The sequence below is a fragment of the Akebia trifoliata genome, chromosome 8, assembly GCF_017979445.1.
Source record: "Akebia trifoliata isolate Shusen 1 chromosome 8, ASM1797944v1, whole genome shotgun sequence".
NCBI classification, from domain to species: domain Eukaryota; kingdom Viridiplantae; phylum Streptophyta; class Magnoliopsida; order Ranunculales; family Lardizabalaceae; genus Akebia; species Akebia trifoliata.
This window is the reverse complement of record NC_141382.1, coordinates 7,990,564-8,006,405: the sequence shown is the minus strand read 5'-3', so window position 1 is coordinate 8,006,405 and position 15,842 is coordinate 7,990,564. Positions and strand designations below refer to the sequence as shown.

At 33.9% G+C, this 15,842-nt stretch overlaps 2 protein-coding genes across 7 annotated transcripts; both read left to right on the top strand.

The window, feature by feature from the left end:
- Positions 1–1,402: 1,402 nt before the first annotated feature.
- On the top strand, positions 1,403–10,918 carry LOC147395874 (uncharacterized). 6 transcript variants are annotated; one of them, XR_015180713.1, is made up of 11 exons: positions 1,403–1,757; positions 2,618–2,782; positions 2,854–2,972; positions 3,200–3,274; positions 4,472–4,565; positions 4,685–4,744; positions 5,236–5,301; positions 5,397–5,495; positions 6,253–6,669; positions 9,162–9,206; positions 9,772–9,866. XR_015180713.1 is itself a non-coding variant. In XM_086451111.1 (11 exons), exons 1-11 carry the CDS (start codon positions 1,635–1,637, stop codon positions 10,715–10,717), a joined length of 1,038 nt encoding a protein of 345 aa, XP_086307237.1. In that variant the 5' UTR covers positions 1,407–1,634; the 3' UTR covers positions 10,718–10,918. The 6 variants fall into 6 exon arrangements, 5 of the variants coding, with proteins under 5 accessions (XP_086307239.1, XP_086307238.1, XP_086307241.1 ...); XM_086451111.1 differs by lacking the exon at positions 6,253–6,669 and adding an exon at positions 10,629–10,918 and having other exon boundaries at positions 1,407–1,757; positions 9,772–9,874; XM_086451113.1 differs by lacking the exons at positions 6,253–6,669; positions 9,772–9,866 and adding an exon at positions 9,287–9,765.
- Positions 10,919–13,669: 2,751 nt separating this feature from the next.
- On the top strand, positions 13,670–15,542 carry LOC147395873 (NAC domain-containing protein 55-like). Its single transcript, XM_086449733.1, has 3 exons — positions 13,670–13,852; positions 14,441–14,721; positions 15,072–15,542. Exons 1-3 carry the CDS (start codon positions 13,723–13,725, stop codon positions 15,540–15,542), a joined length of 882 nt encoding a protein of 293 aa, XP_086305859.1. The 5' UTR covers positions 13,670–13,722.
- The last annotated feature ends 300 nt before the right edge of the window (positions 15,543–15,842 follow it).

Genomic DNA, 15,842 nt, shown 5'->3' with positions numbered 1-15,842 from the left:
AAAATTGTAGATTCTAAATTATGTGGCAATCGATTGTGTTTTTGGATGTCACATGGACATGTTGTCTATATATAAGTGGTCCTAGGGTAGATGTTACCCCTTTTCTCTCTCTCTCTCTCTCTCTCTCTATATATATATATATATATATATATTTTTAGAGAGTTCACTTGTGCTTACGACACGAACATCCTCACTCTGGTTAAGGGGGATAAAAGTGAAAAAATAAAATTAGAGTAGGTGGTAGCAATTTCAACATGGCATGAAATTAATAAACTTGGGTAATGCTTAATTGAGTATAAAGGGATAAAAGAGTTAGGGTATTATTGTAAAATTTGAAGGTTAAATGGGTAAAAGATGAAAATAAGAAAATGAGTTAAAGAGGGAATATAGTAAAGTTATAGGAGGTGAAATAAAAATAATAATAAAGTGAATTCTACAAAATTATAATTTGATGAGAAAGTTAAGAGCATAAAAATGAAAAAAACAAAGTTGGAAAGATATTATAAAATATATTAAAATGGGTAAAAGAGAAAATCTAATAAAATTGGAGGGAGTGAAAATAAAATTGAGAAAACAAGTTAAATTAGATCCCACGCAAAGATTTGTGTCTCACAACTGTACCAATTCAATTGTGTTTTATCATATATATGGGAAGCGTTCGGAGGCTCTAATGCCAAACATTGCGCTAAGCATTTTTCAAAATAAGGGTTAGAAGTTTCAGAATGGACTAATTTTTTGTGAGGATGATCTCTATGTCGAGGAAATCATCCTTACTAAAAATTAGTTCATTCCAAAACTTTTAACCCTAATTTACAAGTTGAAGAATCTCGGACCATTTGACTTTTGTAAACCACTTTTGATGGGGTTAGAAGTTCTGGAATGGGCTGATTGGACGAGATTATCATTACAAAAAATTAGACCAATTTGAAACTTTTAACACATACATTGAAAAAATGTTTGGCACAATGTTTGACTCTCTTTAGGGCCTCTGAACATCACCTTATATATACATAGGGAAGTGTTCGAAGGCCCTAAAAAAAGCAAACCATTTTTCAAAAAAAATGTTAGAAGTTTCAGAATGAATTGATTTTTTGTGACGATGATCTCTATGATGAAGAGATCATTATCACAAAAAATTAGCTCATTCCAAAACTTCTAACCCTAGTTTACAAGTTGAAGATTCGTGGACCGTCCAATTTCTATAAACCACTTTTGATGGGGTTAAAAGTTTCAGAATTGATTGATTTTTTGTAAGAATGATATTCTCATTATAGAGATCACACTCACAAAAAGTCAGCCCATTCCGAAACTCTAACTTATAGATTGAAAAAATGTTTGGCTCTCTTTAGGGCCTCCGAACGCCACCCATAGATATATATATCAAAAAATATCCTAAAGATTATTCTACTCGGCCAACCTTCACCACTCAACACTATTTTTATTCATTTGTAGGATTAGTATCAATGCTATAAGTTTTAATCCAAATCATCATTATCATCTCCATAAGACCTTGTCTGTATAAGACTCGCACGAGAACATATGAGGTAATCCATCCACACAACGAGGAACAATAAACACATCAGACGAAGGCGCGTTGCATTCACACAGAGATAGAGAGAGAGAGAGAGAAGATCATGTCTTTCTCATTTTTCAAGCCTTCGAGAAACAAATCCCCAACAGAGCTCGTGAAATCGATCAGGGAAAGCCTGGTCGCCCTCGACACTAAAACGGCTGCAGAAGTAAAAGCCCTTGAAAAGGTTTAATTTTTATTATATTTTTTGCACATTTCTGGGTTCCTATCTTTTATCTAATTATGGATTTATCTAATACCCACCAGTTTCAATTACTCAAATCTCATTTTTTTTTTTGAAAAAAATTTGTTCTGGTTTGTTTATGTTGCTAAATTTCTACATGGGTGTTGATGCAATTCTCTTATTTGGATGTAATTTGATTGCTAATTATATTATCTTCTAAGTGTAATTTCTGCAGAAATCTTGATCTTTACTAGTTGTTTTTGCATTCTTGATTTTACCCATTACTCATTGTTAGTCAAACTTCATATTTTGTTGCATTTTTCCCTTTAAAAAAAAGAAAAAAAGAAAATTAAAATCTGAATGGGAACTCTGGGATTATCTTCTTATTGGTGTTTTTGGTTGGATTATTTGATTTGGATTTTTTGCATGATGTGTAATATGTAAGAACTGTTCAAAGTGTGTGTGTGCACACGCGTGCAAGGTCTTTAGGGTGGTAAAGAGTTCTTTTTTTTGAGGACTGACTTGGGGAGATGGGATTGGGTTTGTTGTACTCCATCTGCTCAGCGGGTGTTTTGGCGTCTTGTATGATTGCTGGTCATCTTGACTGTTTATTTATTTATTTATTGAAATTACTTCCACTGAAAATTAAACTGCTCGCTCGACACATATTGATTTAAACTAAGATGTATTAAACATTTCAACAGTTACTGTTAATATTCTGGGACATACATTTGCATATAAACCAACATTTCCAAATCTATCTAGGTAACAATTACAAGGGTAACCATTCTTTTCAGCTAGTTATCCTTTATCATCGATTCAAACATGGATGTTGATAGTGATTTGCGTTTGATTTACAACAGGCATTAGAAGAAGTTGAAAAGAATTTTTTTGCAATGAGACAAATGCTTTCTGGGGATGGGGAAGTTGAACCAAATGAGGAACATGTTTCACAGTTAGCACTTGAAATTTGCAAAGAGGATGTTCTTGGCCTTTTCATTCACAAATTATCTATATTGGGATGGGAAGTAAGTTCATGGTCTCAGTTCCTATATATATTTTTTGGTGCTACAACTAAATATGATGCTTCTAAACGCAGGCAAGAAAAGATTTAGTACATTGTTGGTGCATTTTGTTGAGGCAAATGGTTGGCTCTAATTATTGCTGTGTGGAATATATCGAAAAGCATTTGGAACTACTGGATTTCCTTGTTGTGTGGTAAGGTTCTATTTAAATGCAATATAGCTGTTTTTATTCATTTATCTAGTTATTTTTAGTTTCTGAAGCCTTCATCTTCCTTCCATGTCATGCAATATATGGGCATGCCTCATCTGTTTGGTCAGGCGAGCTTGCAAAAAATACACCCATTAAGTTTTATCAATTGTCGTTATTCATTAAATAAAATAGAGTTGCAGATAAAACTTATTGCAATATTTTCCAAACAGCTATGATAACAAAGACATTGCCTTGAACTGTGGAAATATGTTGAGAGAATGCATCAAATTCCCGACCCTAGCGAAGTAAGTATACAAGTTTTTTTTTTCCGAATAATTCCTCAATGAATTTTGGTTTCTCTCAAGTCTTACATTTATTTCTTTCTGAAGTTAATTTTAAGTATATTTTATTTTTCTTGCGTGTTTGGTTTTTTGAGTAAGGATTGCGGTGGTAAAAGGAAAACAAGAGAGTGAAAAAGAATTAAGAGAGCTCCTTATTTACGGCGTGGATGATCTATTTATATTTTATACCATTTTTAACCAATGAATCCACTAGGTAACTGGTGCTTCCACGGATAAAGAAACTTAGATGGAGGGTGCTTATAAGATGCAAAATGGAGAGATATGAATGTGCAGCAAATACATTCCGGTAACCTTGTCGATCATTTGATTGCATATTTCCTTTAGAGTCATGATAAACTGATTAAAAAAACATACCCAACTGACGTGGCATGTGCACAGAACCATATATTAGACAAGGAAAAATCTATGGTTCTGTGCACATTCCATGTCAGTTGAGTATATTTGAGTAATTTTTTTTTTGAGTCAGTTTATCATTATTCTTCCTTTATGTGCCTAACCACCTCAGCATTAGTGAGAGATGAATCGAGATTTGCTGTTAAGAAAAAAAATGTACTAAGCTGATGAACCAATGGCACACCGCCATGTGTATTGAAGATAGAAAAACCGATTAGCTAGAGGGGCAAAATTTGTGGGAGAAAATATCTCAGCGATTTTCATGCTTGAATTTTGACGTCTATTTCAATACACGCGGCAACATGTCATTAGTACATCAGCTTGGCACAGTTTTTTCTTAACAACAAATCTCCATTTGTGAGAGACTGTCAACATCAATGTACACCAGACACATAATGAAAGATAAAAGAAAATAGAGAAGCAGCTTCACTTTATTAATTTAAAGGTGATAATGTTAAGAGCATAACTGGAATTGCTGCTCAATGGGGGTACTTCCTATTTGTCAATAAACAAATAAAATGAATCGATAAATAAATACTTCTGCAGCATTGATGGGTAGTTAGCATTAACTAAACAAAGTAGAATCAGTAAAATAACCTTTGTTAGGCAACAAATTCAAGTGCATCTTAGGTTCCATTGCACCTATTCCATATAATAGATTGTGCTCTCTGGGTTTGTATTTTATTTGGCATGTGTCAAGCATGTTATGAATTTTCATCTTTTTAAATTTTTGTAGTGATCTTTCAGGTACATACTAGAATCCACAAGCTTTGAGTTGTTCTTCAAATTTGTGGAGCTCCCTAACTTTGATGTTGCTTCAGATGCTTTTACGACTTTTAAGGTCAGTTCTTCTTCCCACCAGTATTAATAATGATCTATTATCTATGTTTAACTACCAAAGTTTAAAACTTCAACTCACCATTTTCGTTTGAGTTCATATTCTGAAAAGAAATTTTACAGGATTTGCTTACCAAACATGAAACTGTGGTCTCTGAATTCCTTACTGTTCACTATGAGGAGGTTAGTTTGTTCATTCTGTTTCTTACTATAGTCTAATTTGGGACAATTCTCACTGAATTAAATTTTGATAGAATATTTTGAATTTATAAATGTTTAAGTTTATTTCCTAGTGTACTCATGTCAGCATGGGAGTATGGGAAGAGCTGTCTTCCAACTCTTCCCTGCTATGACATACCCATCATTCATCCATGTTTGGTGTGATCCTCAATCGTTAGTACTACATAAAATTCTCCTGGACCTCAAAATGGTCCAGTAGGATGACTTAGACCATCTGATATGTTTTTTGCCCATCCAACTTATTAAAAATCTTGGTGTAGGAAAATCTCCTTTACGAGGTAGCACTTGCAATGGTGGCTCTGTGAGCCCTGGTTGTTTTCCTTGTCTATGGCTCAGTCAGGGAGAATGGATATCTTCTCATCCTCCCATCTAATTGTGCGAGCATGCTTGTTGTTTATTTCTTATTCTCATCTAACTAGAGAATGTTGTTCCAGTTCTTTGAGCTATATGAAAAGCTCTTGACATCTGTGAACTATGTAACTCGAAGACAGTCTTTGAAGGTTAGTTTTGGCTGCAATTTTTTTTTTTTAAATTTTCTTACTACATTTATTTAGTTCCTTAAAAAGGCTTAACAATAGCATAGTGGTTCTTTTAGCTTCTTTCGGAATTTCTTTTGGAGCAATCAAATCCTCACATAATGAAGCGCTATATTTTAGAGGTTCGTCACTTGAAAGTCATGATGACATTACTCAGGGTAAGAAGACATTTTCTCTTTGTTCTTGGGTTCATTCTGGTGTTTTCCTGTTTACATGTTTAATGGGTTGCCTAAGCTACATGGATGTGCCAAGTATTAGTTCTAAGAATGAAATGCATGTTTTAGTAACTTATGATACATACAGACATACACATTTTCTGCATACATTATTTGGAACGTTAGCTGTAAAAGAATATTAATTGGAAGAACATCAAGATTTAAAAGCATGCTGACTCCTCAGTGGTCTAATACGAGCGCTGACAGTTTAAGTCATTGACATAGTTTCAAGGTCTCTGGTTGTTGAGGTGAATTTCTTTGTTTTTAGTATGAGGAGCTGGGACTAGAGAGGTGCCTGTTATCTGGATTTAAGAATTTTCAGATATTCTATAACGAAGGTTGACAGCTTAAAACACTTGTGATTGGAGCAATTGCGCAGACCTTTCAAAAGTTTAATGGTGATTCATTTAAAAAAAAAAGAGTAAATCATGCTCTACAATTTGCAAATTGAGAAAGCCCTTTCTTCTAGTCCTATATATTTTCCTTAGCATGATCTGTCTTTGTTTTACAGTGTCTGATATATTGCATTGAACCTCTGACTTACTTTGGGTGCCAAAAATTGGCATCCCGTTCGAAGTGTGCCCCATGTATTTGAGGCTCACCATCCAGATCTTTCGATGCACCCTATTAACGTGTTTGTTTTTGGGTCTTACTTCTATAATTATCCCTATCTTCTTTACAATGTATTGATGCAATGCAGATAGATGGGTTTGGTGTGGCGTACAGCAGGATTAGAGATGGTATTGTAGAGGAGTTATGAGGAATATAAATTATAAACAGAAAGCAATTTCTCTAGTCGGGGGGACCGAATAGAGGAAGAAGGAGTGGCTACGTGTATACACCAACACTTTGTGGATTTGGCCACCATGGCTGCCAGCATGGACTATTGTCAAAGTTCTTAGGCGATGGAGTATATAAAAAGAAAATTTCAGCTTTGGCTTTCTTTATTGTTACTTTAGTACATCAGATTATTGTGTGGAGCCTGAAGATACCTAACCTGATAAAATCCAGCATCAAACTAATCAACCTAAGGATTGATCCTTGGGTGTCACTGTCAGCCCATTTTCTTCAATGAGCTGTCAAGTCCTTCCTATGCATTGAGTTTGCCACAATAGAGGTAATCCCTCAAAGGCCTCTTTGTGCAAGTCAAGCCAACGTATTCATTTTCTGTAATTGATATACATCTTATCAAGAATATGGGAAGCTTATGATCGCTTACAATATAAAAAGCATTAATTACTTTCTTGATCTTAAAAAGTATTAGTTACTTTTCTTGGTCATAAAAATGACCCCAATATCCTCACTCTCTGTGGTGCTCCTTTCATGATATATGTTATTTTGTTTGGCCTGCCTTCAAAATATCACAAAAATTCTTACAATTAGTCTGTAGAAAAAGCTCAATCCTGCTATGTTAAGGTCTGTTCCTTCTTAGCATCTAGGAATTGTCTCGTGGTTAACACACACAGCACTGTGTTTGATGCCTCCCTTTTTAACTTTTTCAGTTTTTCACCGATAATTAGATGAACTTTTATTATAATATAAAGAAAGGTGCTTTGTGTATATCTGAATGTAAAGATGAATTCTATCCAATTGAAATTGGCGACATGATTGCATTGATCACCTGGCGCCTCCTACCTAGTGCAGCTTAGAATAATACTTTTTCAGCACTGTGGAATTGGTCGGTGTGCTCACCAATGGTCATGATTATAGTTTATTTTTAATGTCAATTAGGCTAAGCAACCATTTCTCATGATATTATTATTAAGCTTCTTATACGAAGAGAGTGGTAAATTTCGTTAAATCATATATTCATTCATTGTCTCTTTGCCAGGGCCATTTGGTCATATTTCACATGCATCCTTGGTATGGATTGGATTTTTAGATTTAGGTCTATCTCTATTTTGAAGTTGTCAAATCATTACTCTACATTCTAAAAATAAAATTCTTTGGAGTCTGATTCCATTTGCAGTGTTTGCTGGCTTCTTTGAAAGGAGGGCAATTTAAGAATCTTTGAACGAAAGGAACAGTTGGTTTAAGAGGTTATTATCAGCATTTGCTCTCATTTTCTCGTGGTGAAAGTTATATTGGAAATAATCTAGGATATGATAAAAGATCACCAGAGTTAGCATTAAGACGATGATTTTGATCCATATGTGAGGAAGCAGAACGACAACCAAGCATCCCAGGGTCCTGAGGAAGATCCAATGTGTATTTACACTGAGATAACGAAATACCCGACAAGAGCGGGCCACTTCTATCCTTAAGAAGTATTTGAGTAGACCCAAATCTTTAACCTCAAAAACAAGACCCAATAGCACCTTAACTTTGTCCATTCACTGTGCATTATCGTCAGTCATAACAATGTCATCCACATAGACCAAACTAATGGTGCAACAACCATCCACTTTTCTTACTAAAGATTGAAGAACCCTAAAAAAACAGAAAAAAAAAGACAAGAAAAGAAAAAGGGGGTTCGAAGCCATTATTCATGTAAATCTTTCGAAATCTTTTCATTGTGATCGGCAATCGCCTTCTCCATGCATTCTACAATCATGGGTTCTGATGCAGAAATGGGGGATTATGGTTTTGAGTACTCTGAAGAAGAACCTGAGGAGGAGGATGTTGACATTGAGAACCAATACTACAACTCTAAAGGTCTGGTTGAAACTGATCCAGAAGCAGCACTCATTGGTTTTTCTGAAGTAGTACTCGTGGAACCAGACAAGGCAGAGTGGTAATTTTTGGAAATCTAAGTCTTCTTGATTGGACATCAGGGCCCATGGGTCAGATTTATTCAGAGTCGTTAGTATTTTTTTTAATTTATTATTATTATTATTATTATTAGTGGTTCACGTTTAAGTAGGGGTTTTATTTCAATTTCTTATTTTAGTTAGACTCTTATGTAGAGTCCCACGATTGGGATATTAGAGAATCCCATGATTTTTTATAAGATCGTTTCTATTTTAGTAGTTGGGGTATTGTAGGAGTCTTCGTTGGAGTAGAAAACTATATATTTTTGTAAATTTCTCTTTCAAAACCAATGGATGATTAATATTTACAGATATCATTCATCTTCTATTCAAAAAAAAAAAAAAAAAAATTCTTTTAATAAAAATAACAACTAGAGCTAAAATGCTAAAATAACTAGATTATTTCCAATAAGTTATACAAAGAGCATAGAGGATTCCTATTTTTTGGACCTCACTTTAAGGTGGGAGCTTGTATGTAATATGACAGCTCCTAGTTGATTTGTTTTTGTCTGTTTTGCTCTTTTATGGTTTAGACGTAGGATCATCCTACCGATGATTCATTTGGCTTTCGATTTTCTACTTTTTTCGAGATTTTATATTTTCTCTACTCATTCATAACTTTCTTTGTTTCTGATTGTAAGGAGCTTATTCTTTATTTTGATAAAGCCAGTTGTGGTACTGAAATTGTCTGTCTGCTATGCGAAATTGTACCTTCTCATAATTTGAAATATTGAATGTGAAATTCTTTTGCTTGCCAATTTGTTTTTCTCTTTGTTGGAATACCTTTCAAAGACATTGCAAACTACAGTCCCTAAGTTTTGCATTTTCTCTGTAAGCTAACAAACTGTAATTCATGCAGGATCCAAGCAAAAATATCCAGATATCTGCTTTCCACATTTTTAAGGTGCTGTATTTTTTGTAGTTTCTTTCTACTGCATGTCAATTGTAAGTTCAACAAATTATTGTTTTTTTCTTCTTTTAAAGAATGCTTGGGTCAGGGTTGACAGAGGGTAGATGACTGCCAGTTGTCCATAAATGGATGTGTGGGTCCACCATTTGGTGAGCTCATCTTGGAAAGCTGTTAGTTCAAAGCTTGACTTGAACTTGATTGGATAATCTCAAGAATCTGATTTTGACATGTTCTGAACTCCTTGTATGTTTTCATTTTCTGAATAATGAAATTTTTTGCTGAAGAACTTTGAATAATAAATATTCCTGCCTCAAAGGTGCCAACTTGGTAAGGGGTGAGGTGGTAAAGTCTGTGTGGTATTACCACGGACCTGGGTTCTAAACCCTGCCTTCACCTATATATGTGTCCCCCAGGGGGTGGGGTGTTCATCTATGCTTGGTTCAATTTCTAAAGAACACAGCTTCTTGAATTAGAAATCTATTCACTCTACTCAACATTGCATTTCTCATGCATCCCAAATGTGTACTTTAACCTTTAACCCTGTTATTTTGATTGTTAGGTCTTTGTAGCTAATCCCAACAAGCCGCAAGCAATCATTCTAATCCTGGCCAAAAACCATGAAAGATTGCTGGCACTACTTCACAATCTTTCGATTGGTAAAGGTGAATATATTTGCAGATCATTTGTTTGTTATTTATTTATTTTTTGGTGGTAGGCATATTTACTGATTGTTACGGTCTTTAAGATTATGGAAATCTAAGGCAACCATCATGTGCGAATATAGGGTCTTGACAGTTATTACAAGTGTGAACCCCTTCTTGGCAAGGTCGTGTATAATTTGCAAATAATGCATGGGTTTTCAAAACTTTTGGAACTCGTATAATACTGCCATATTATTCAAGATACGGAATCACACATATTTTAATAGGAAAAATTACCTTAAAAGGTGTATCTTGAAATTATGAACTAATAAATATGTAGAAGATATAGGCCATGAAGGACCACCGCTACAAGAACCATTCCGCATATTTATTGATAGAATATTTTTAATCATGGTATGGTAGTATAAATACCTTCTCCATTTGTCTGTCAGTAGTAGTTCTAGAATATAAAGTATAGCAACTTGAAATGTCTGTCAGCTTTTTTTTTCCTTTAAATAAGTTTTATTGAGAAAATAATATCCTATTATTGTGTCATAACTATTTCCCAATTAGTCCAAATGTCACAAAAGCAATTTATCCACAGAACCAAGAGTTGATGTCATGCCAAATGGTACAAAAGTGTTGGCACTAGTAAATTGAGGTAGAACCCAAAAATCACAAAACTGTTCACCATGTTGTTGTTGTTGTGGTCGTGGTGTTACTCTAATTATTATTCAGTACAGCTTAAAGGATGACTCCTTAATTTGCTTTGTAGGAAGCGAAGACGAACAATTTGAAGAGGAAAAAGACATGATCATCAATGAAATTGAAAGAATATCTCACTTACCCAACATTGCTTATTGAAGCCCTCCTTTCCAGATACAAGCATTATACCCTTTTGTCTCAAATCTTGATTCCTTAGGTTTTAGAGCTATTTCCATTCCAAGAATTTCCTGTTAACACTGTTTGCTGAACTTTATATATGGAAATGACATGCAATAAATGTTTGTAATATATATGCTGTTTAAGTTTATTTCGACAACTTCACCATGGAATATTAGATCATCTTGAGATTTGTAGCCCTATAGAAATTTGAATTGAAGTTGACGATGGGTATGGATGGTCGCTCATTGAGTTTATTCATCAACTCAATGCATTGAGTTGGGTCAGAAACTTGATCGAGTTATTTGACAATATATAATATTTTTGTGGAGAAACAAATGAATGTTTTTAAGTTTAAAAATATAGATAATTGCTTAAATATTTATAGATCTAATACATTTGACTTTTACAAAACCGATTCATGAGATCTAATATTTATAGATCCAGTTTTCTTTTTTTTGTTTTTTTTTTTTTTAAGACAACACATGGCAATTAGACAAACCGACCGTAAATTGGTCGGTACAGTTGTAAACATGTTACTATACATTGTAGCAAAATACTGCTAACTTACCCATTGGGGCTAGTTGAGATGGTAAGAAGTGACTGGGTATGCTTTTTAGGTCGTGATTTCGAATTTCTATATACCCCACCCCTCCATCAAAATGTGGCTACTTAATGGCTTCGCATGACAGGATGGGATGGTGTGTGTGTGGTAGACAAGGCTGGTCTTTGGGTTGGGCAAAGCCCGATGGACCAATGGATGGCCTGCTACCACAGAGAACACCTAGTTACCTTAAAAAAAAAAATAAAATACTACTAACTTGTAAATCCAACAATCAGAATTATTCAACAGGATTAGAATCATTGAGATGTGTGTTATTGAGATCCTTATAAATCATAACCGTTGGATTTTGTGATTACACAGTAAAGAGACTTTTGTCTTTTTATAATGACATGAGCGATATTTCATGGAACCACCATGCGACAATGTGCCAAACACGATCATGAATCAGTGGTATGATCTGATCAATTAAATCGAAAATTGCTTGCCCAAAAAAAAAAAAAAATCCAAATCCAAATCCAATTTGTTTTTTACATGGTCTGCAAACATCTCTATAAGGGAAGAATAAGTCAGACTGGAAAATAGTCCAACAAGATCACCCTTCATTCTTTTGGGAGTGTTTGGTAACCGAGGGAAGTTGCACAGCTTTAATTTCTGAATTGGCTCAAGGTGGTCTGTTCTGCATATTGATTGGGCATAAACATATTTGAATTCAGAAAGCACTTTTGTTTAAATAAAAAAAAAGCACTTTTGTTTAAAAAAAAAAAAAAATCATGGATAAACTAATAGCACAGCCCTCAACATTTCATGGAAAAACTCATAAAAAAAAAAATTCAAAAATCGTTTTCTAAAGACGACTGTGTTTTTAACGACTGCATTTGTGATGCGGGCAGCAGTCATTTTTATGCAAAATGACGGCCTAGAGCCGTCGACATAGTGCTTCTTCGTTAGTGTGATTAGCTAGTTTATGAATTGTCCAACCAAACAACATATGACTATTGCTTACAAGTGTTGAGATATCTCAAGATGACACCTGGTAAGGGATTATTCTTCTCAAAAACTCCCAAGAGGGATATCGAAATATTTTCAGATGCAAACTAGGCAGGATCTGTTATAAATCGACGATCAACTTCAAGATGTTGTTCCTATGTATGGGGAAACTTGGTTTCTTTGGAATAGTAAGAAGCAATCTGTTGTAGCCCGTAGTAGTGCAAAAGCTGAATTTCGTGCCATGGTTCAAGGTATATGTGAAGGTATTTGGTTACAGAGACTGCTATTAGAATTCAAAATGTCGATAGAACACCCTATGAAGTTATTCTATGACAATCAAACAACAATTAGTATTGTAAAGAATCCTGTTCATCATGACCGAACAAAACATGTAGAGATAGATCGGCACTTCATTAAAGAGAAGACTAAAGGAGTATTCACAGTCAGTTACACACCGACACATTGTCAAATAGCTAATGTTCTCACAAAGGCCCTCGTTATATCAAACTTTGATGACTTAACGAAAAATTGGGCATGATAATATCTACAATTTGGCTTTAGGGGGAGTGTTGGAATTCAAGCCCTAATTCTAGTGCATTTCTTTCCTTTAACTTTCTTAGCTATAACTTATTTTTATTATTTCCTTAGTTGACGGGATTGAATTGTCTAGTTTCTTAATTCCATGAATTACGTTAATGGTATTTTTCATTTATTAGCATGATTCCCTCCAGTATTATGGTTAATTTTCGGAACGGACAACTACTGTAATTTATATATTTGATCCTACTATTCATAATAAAGTATGAGGGGAATCACAAAAATAATAGGGATTGGGTTCCTCCACTCTCTTCTTATTTTCTTCAGAAATTATTTTTGAATTTTTTTTCTCTGTGTTTTCCGATGAAATTTAGAAGACTGGTGTCGAATTGCTTATGTGGTAATATGTTTGTGCGAAACAGCCCTTAGTAAGGCTTACAATCTTACTATGTTAGTAAGAAAAGTGTTTACAAAAAAAAAAAAAAAAGAGAGAAAATGGTATTTTGGATTATAAAATATAAACATTACTGTTTACCATTTTGGTAAAAAAAAAATATTTTTCAAAATGATAAATTACTGTTTTTGAAATTAATTTGAATAATGTACCATTTTGAAAATTAATGAATTTTCAGTGTATATTTTGATAAATTAGTCTATAATCATGATACTGTTATTACGGTTTGGACTTCGGAGTCGAAACTTTATAATATTACTTTAACTAAGAGTTAGATTCTGAATACTGACGTGCATGTTCAAAAGAAATGTTGGCGTACTTATAATATGGCTTGATTTTTTTTGCGTATAAAAGGAAATGAATGCTCACCATCTAAAACACAGGTAGCTCTTCCCTTACTTTCGAATTGAGAGAGTGAGAGAGTGAGAGAGAAAGAGTACGGAAATGTCTGACTACATATTCTCACATGCAGCCTTGTTGCGCCATCTAAACAATAAGGTCGACGACGAAACATATGCGTTTCAAAACATTATGGAGTGCCCCTTCTACAACTTTTTGCCATGGAACCTTCCAGGTATGTATGCATTTGTATGATGTTTTAAATCTCGTCTGAGACAGATACACAAGTCATCTCAAAGCTTGGTTAGTTCTGGCTCTAAGGAATTTTTCTATACTTCGTCTGAGTTGGACACGACGAGGTATCAAAACAAGTTTCAAAACCATGATTTATGTATATATATATATATATATATATATAATTTCAAAATCATGATTTATATATATATTGGTAAAAAATCGACGGTCCACATTCTAAATCACTTTTGATGGGATTAGAACTTTCAGATTAGACTGATTTTTTTTAGGATGATCTTCTCATCATTGAGATCATCCTCACAAAAAATCAGCTTAATCCAAAATCTCTAACCCATATTTTGAAAATTTATTATTATTACATTGTTTTTACATATGTCCCAAAATCTGTCCCCATATATATATATATATTTTGGATATATATTTCTTTCTCATTTTTTTTCCCTCTTCTTCATCTTACAAGTTTACAATCAAATGTTGAGTGAGTTTGTTTATATAATGGAATAAGATCCAAGACTTTCAATTGAAGAATTAAGTCTTTAATGAATTATTTATATGATTTTTTTTTCAGGACTTGAACACGTGAGAGACAAAGGAACAGAACAGTGTTACTTTGTTTCAAGAGAAAGGTCGGAAAAAAATAAGTCTAAGCCCAAACGAACTATAAAAGTTATAAATGGAGAAAAATGGTTGTGGCTAACTAATGGTGAGGGTAAAGATGTTTTTTGTGATAAAGAAAAAAAGGATATGGTTGGACGTTGGCATAGACTAGTTTTCATGTACAATGGCGAAAAAACCCCATGGATCATGCAGGAGTACACTTTACCCCGGATTTCAGACCAAAATGGAAAGGTTGATATAATTTTTTTGTTTTTGTAATTTAAGTTAATAATGGTCATTTACTCTAGTTAAATCAAAGGTGTATAAAAGTAAAATTTCATTTTTATTTACAGTATTTGATAATAAATATTAAAGGGGCATGTTAATAATTTCAAACAACATTTCCTATTTGGGAAAAAAAAATCTGAAAACAGTATTTTGCCAATAACCATTTAGACCTATTAATAATAAATTGATCCCAAAAGAGAGTATCCAAATTATAAGAAACCTGAAGAATTTAACACTTCTTTGGTAATTAATTTGTCCTTAAATTTGTTATCCATATTTTTGGATTGTAACATTTTTTATGTTTTGTGTTTTAGGAGATATTTCAAAAATGGGTGGTATGTAGAATTGCAAGGAATGGGCGAGCAAACTGGTCTAGAGATATTGAAGAGGTCAACCATAACGGATCAATTGTGAGCTCAAATTCTAAAGGAAGAGATGCAAACAATAATGCTCAATTGATTAATGCTGAGCAGCTACCACAACAACAACATCATTATATTGATGTTCAAGAAAACAACGAATCTGATGTGAGCCCAATGGAATTGTTTAACAATGAAGAAGAAGAAGACGATGTTTTGAGTCCGAATCAGATTTTAATCCTGAAAAACAGTGATTTGGAGATGTCCTTCGTCAAAGATTTAGAAGATGAAAGAGTGCATTTGAGCCTAGAAATGGTAGAAATGTTGTCATTATGGCAAAAAAACAATTATCCTAAAGAGGATAGGAACGGTGATATTTTTTTGGGTGGTAACTTATGGGGGGCACCAATATTTTTAAAGCCTTGAATGGGCCCATTGTAAATTTCTAATCCAACAAGGGTTGGGTTTTTTTATATAATTTAGATTTTCATGTTGAAGATCGCAATCTTACCGTAGTTGAACATGGGGTTGGTGTCGCCGGCGTCATGCCACTCTTTTTTTAACCCCGTCGTCCTCTTAGATGCTGTGGTGGTTGCTATTCTTGGTGTTTGATATTTTTTATTAATAAAAATACGACAGATTAGCTAACAAATGTTAACATTGAAAATGAAGTAAGATTTTGGCAGTCTTGATGATTCCAAGCATGGATTGGTGGCTACCAAAAGG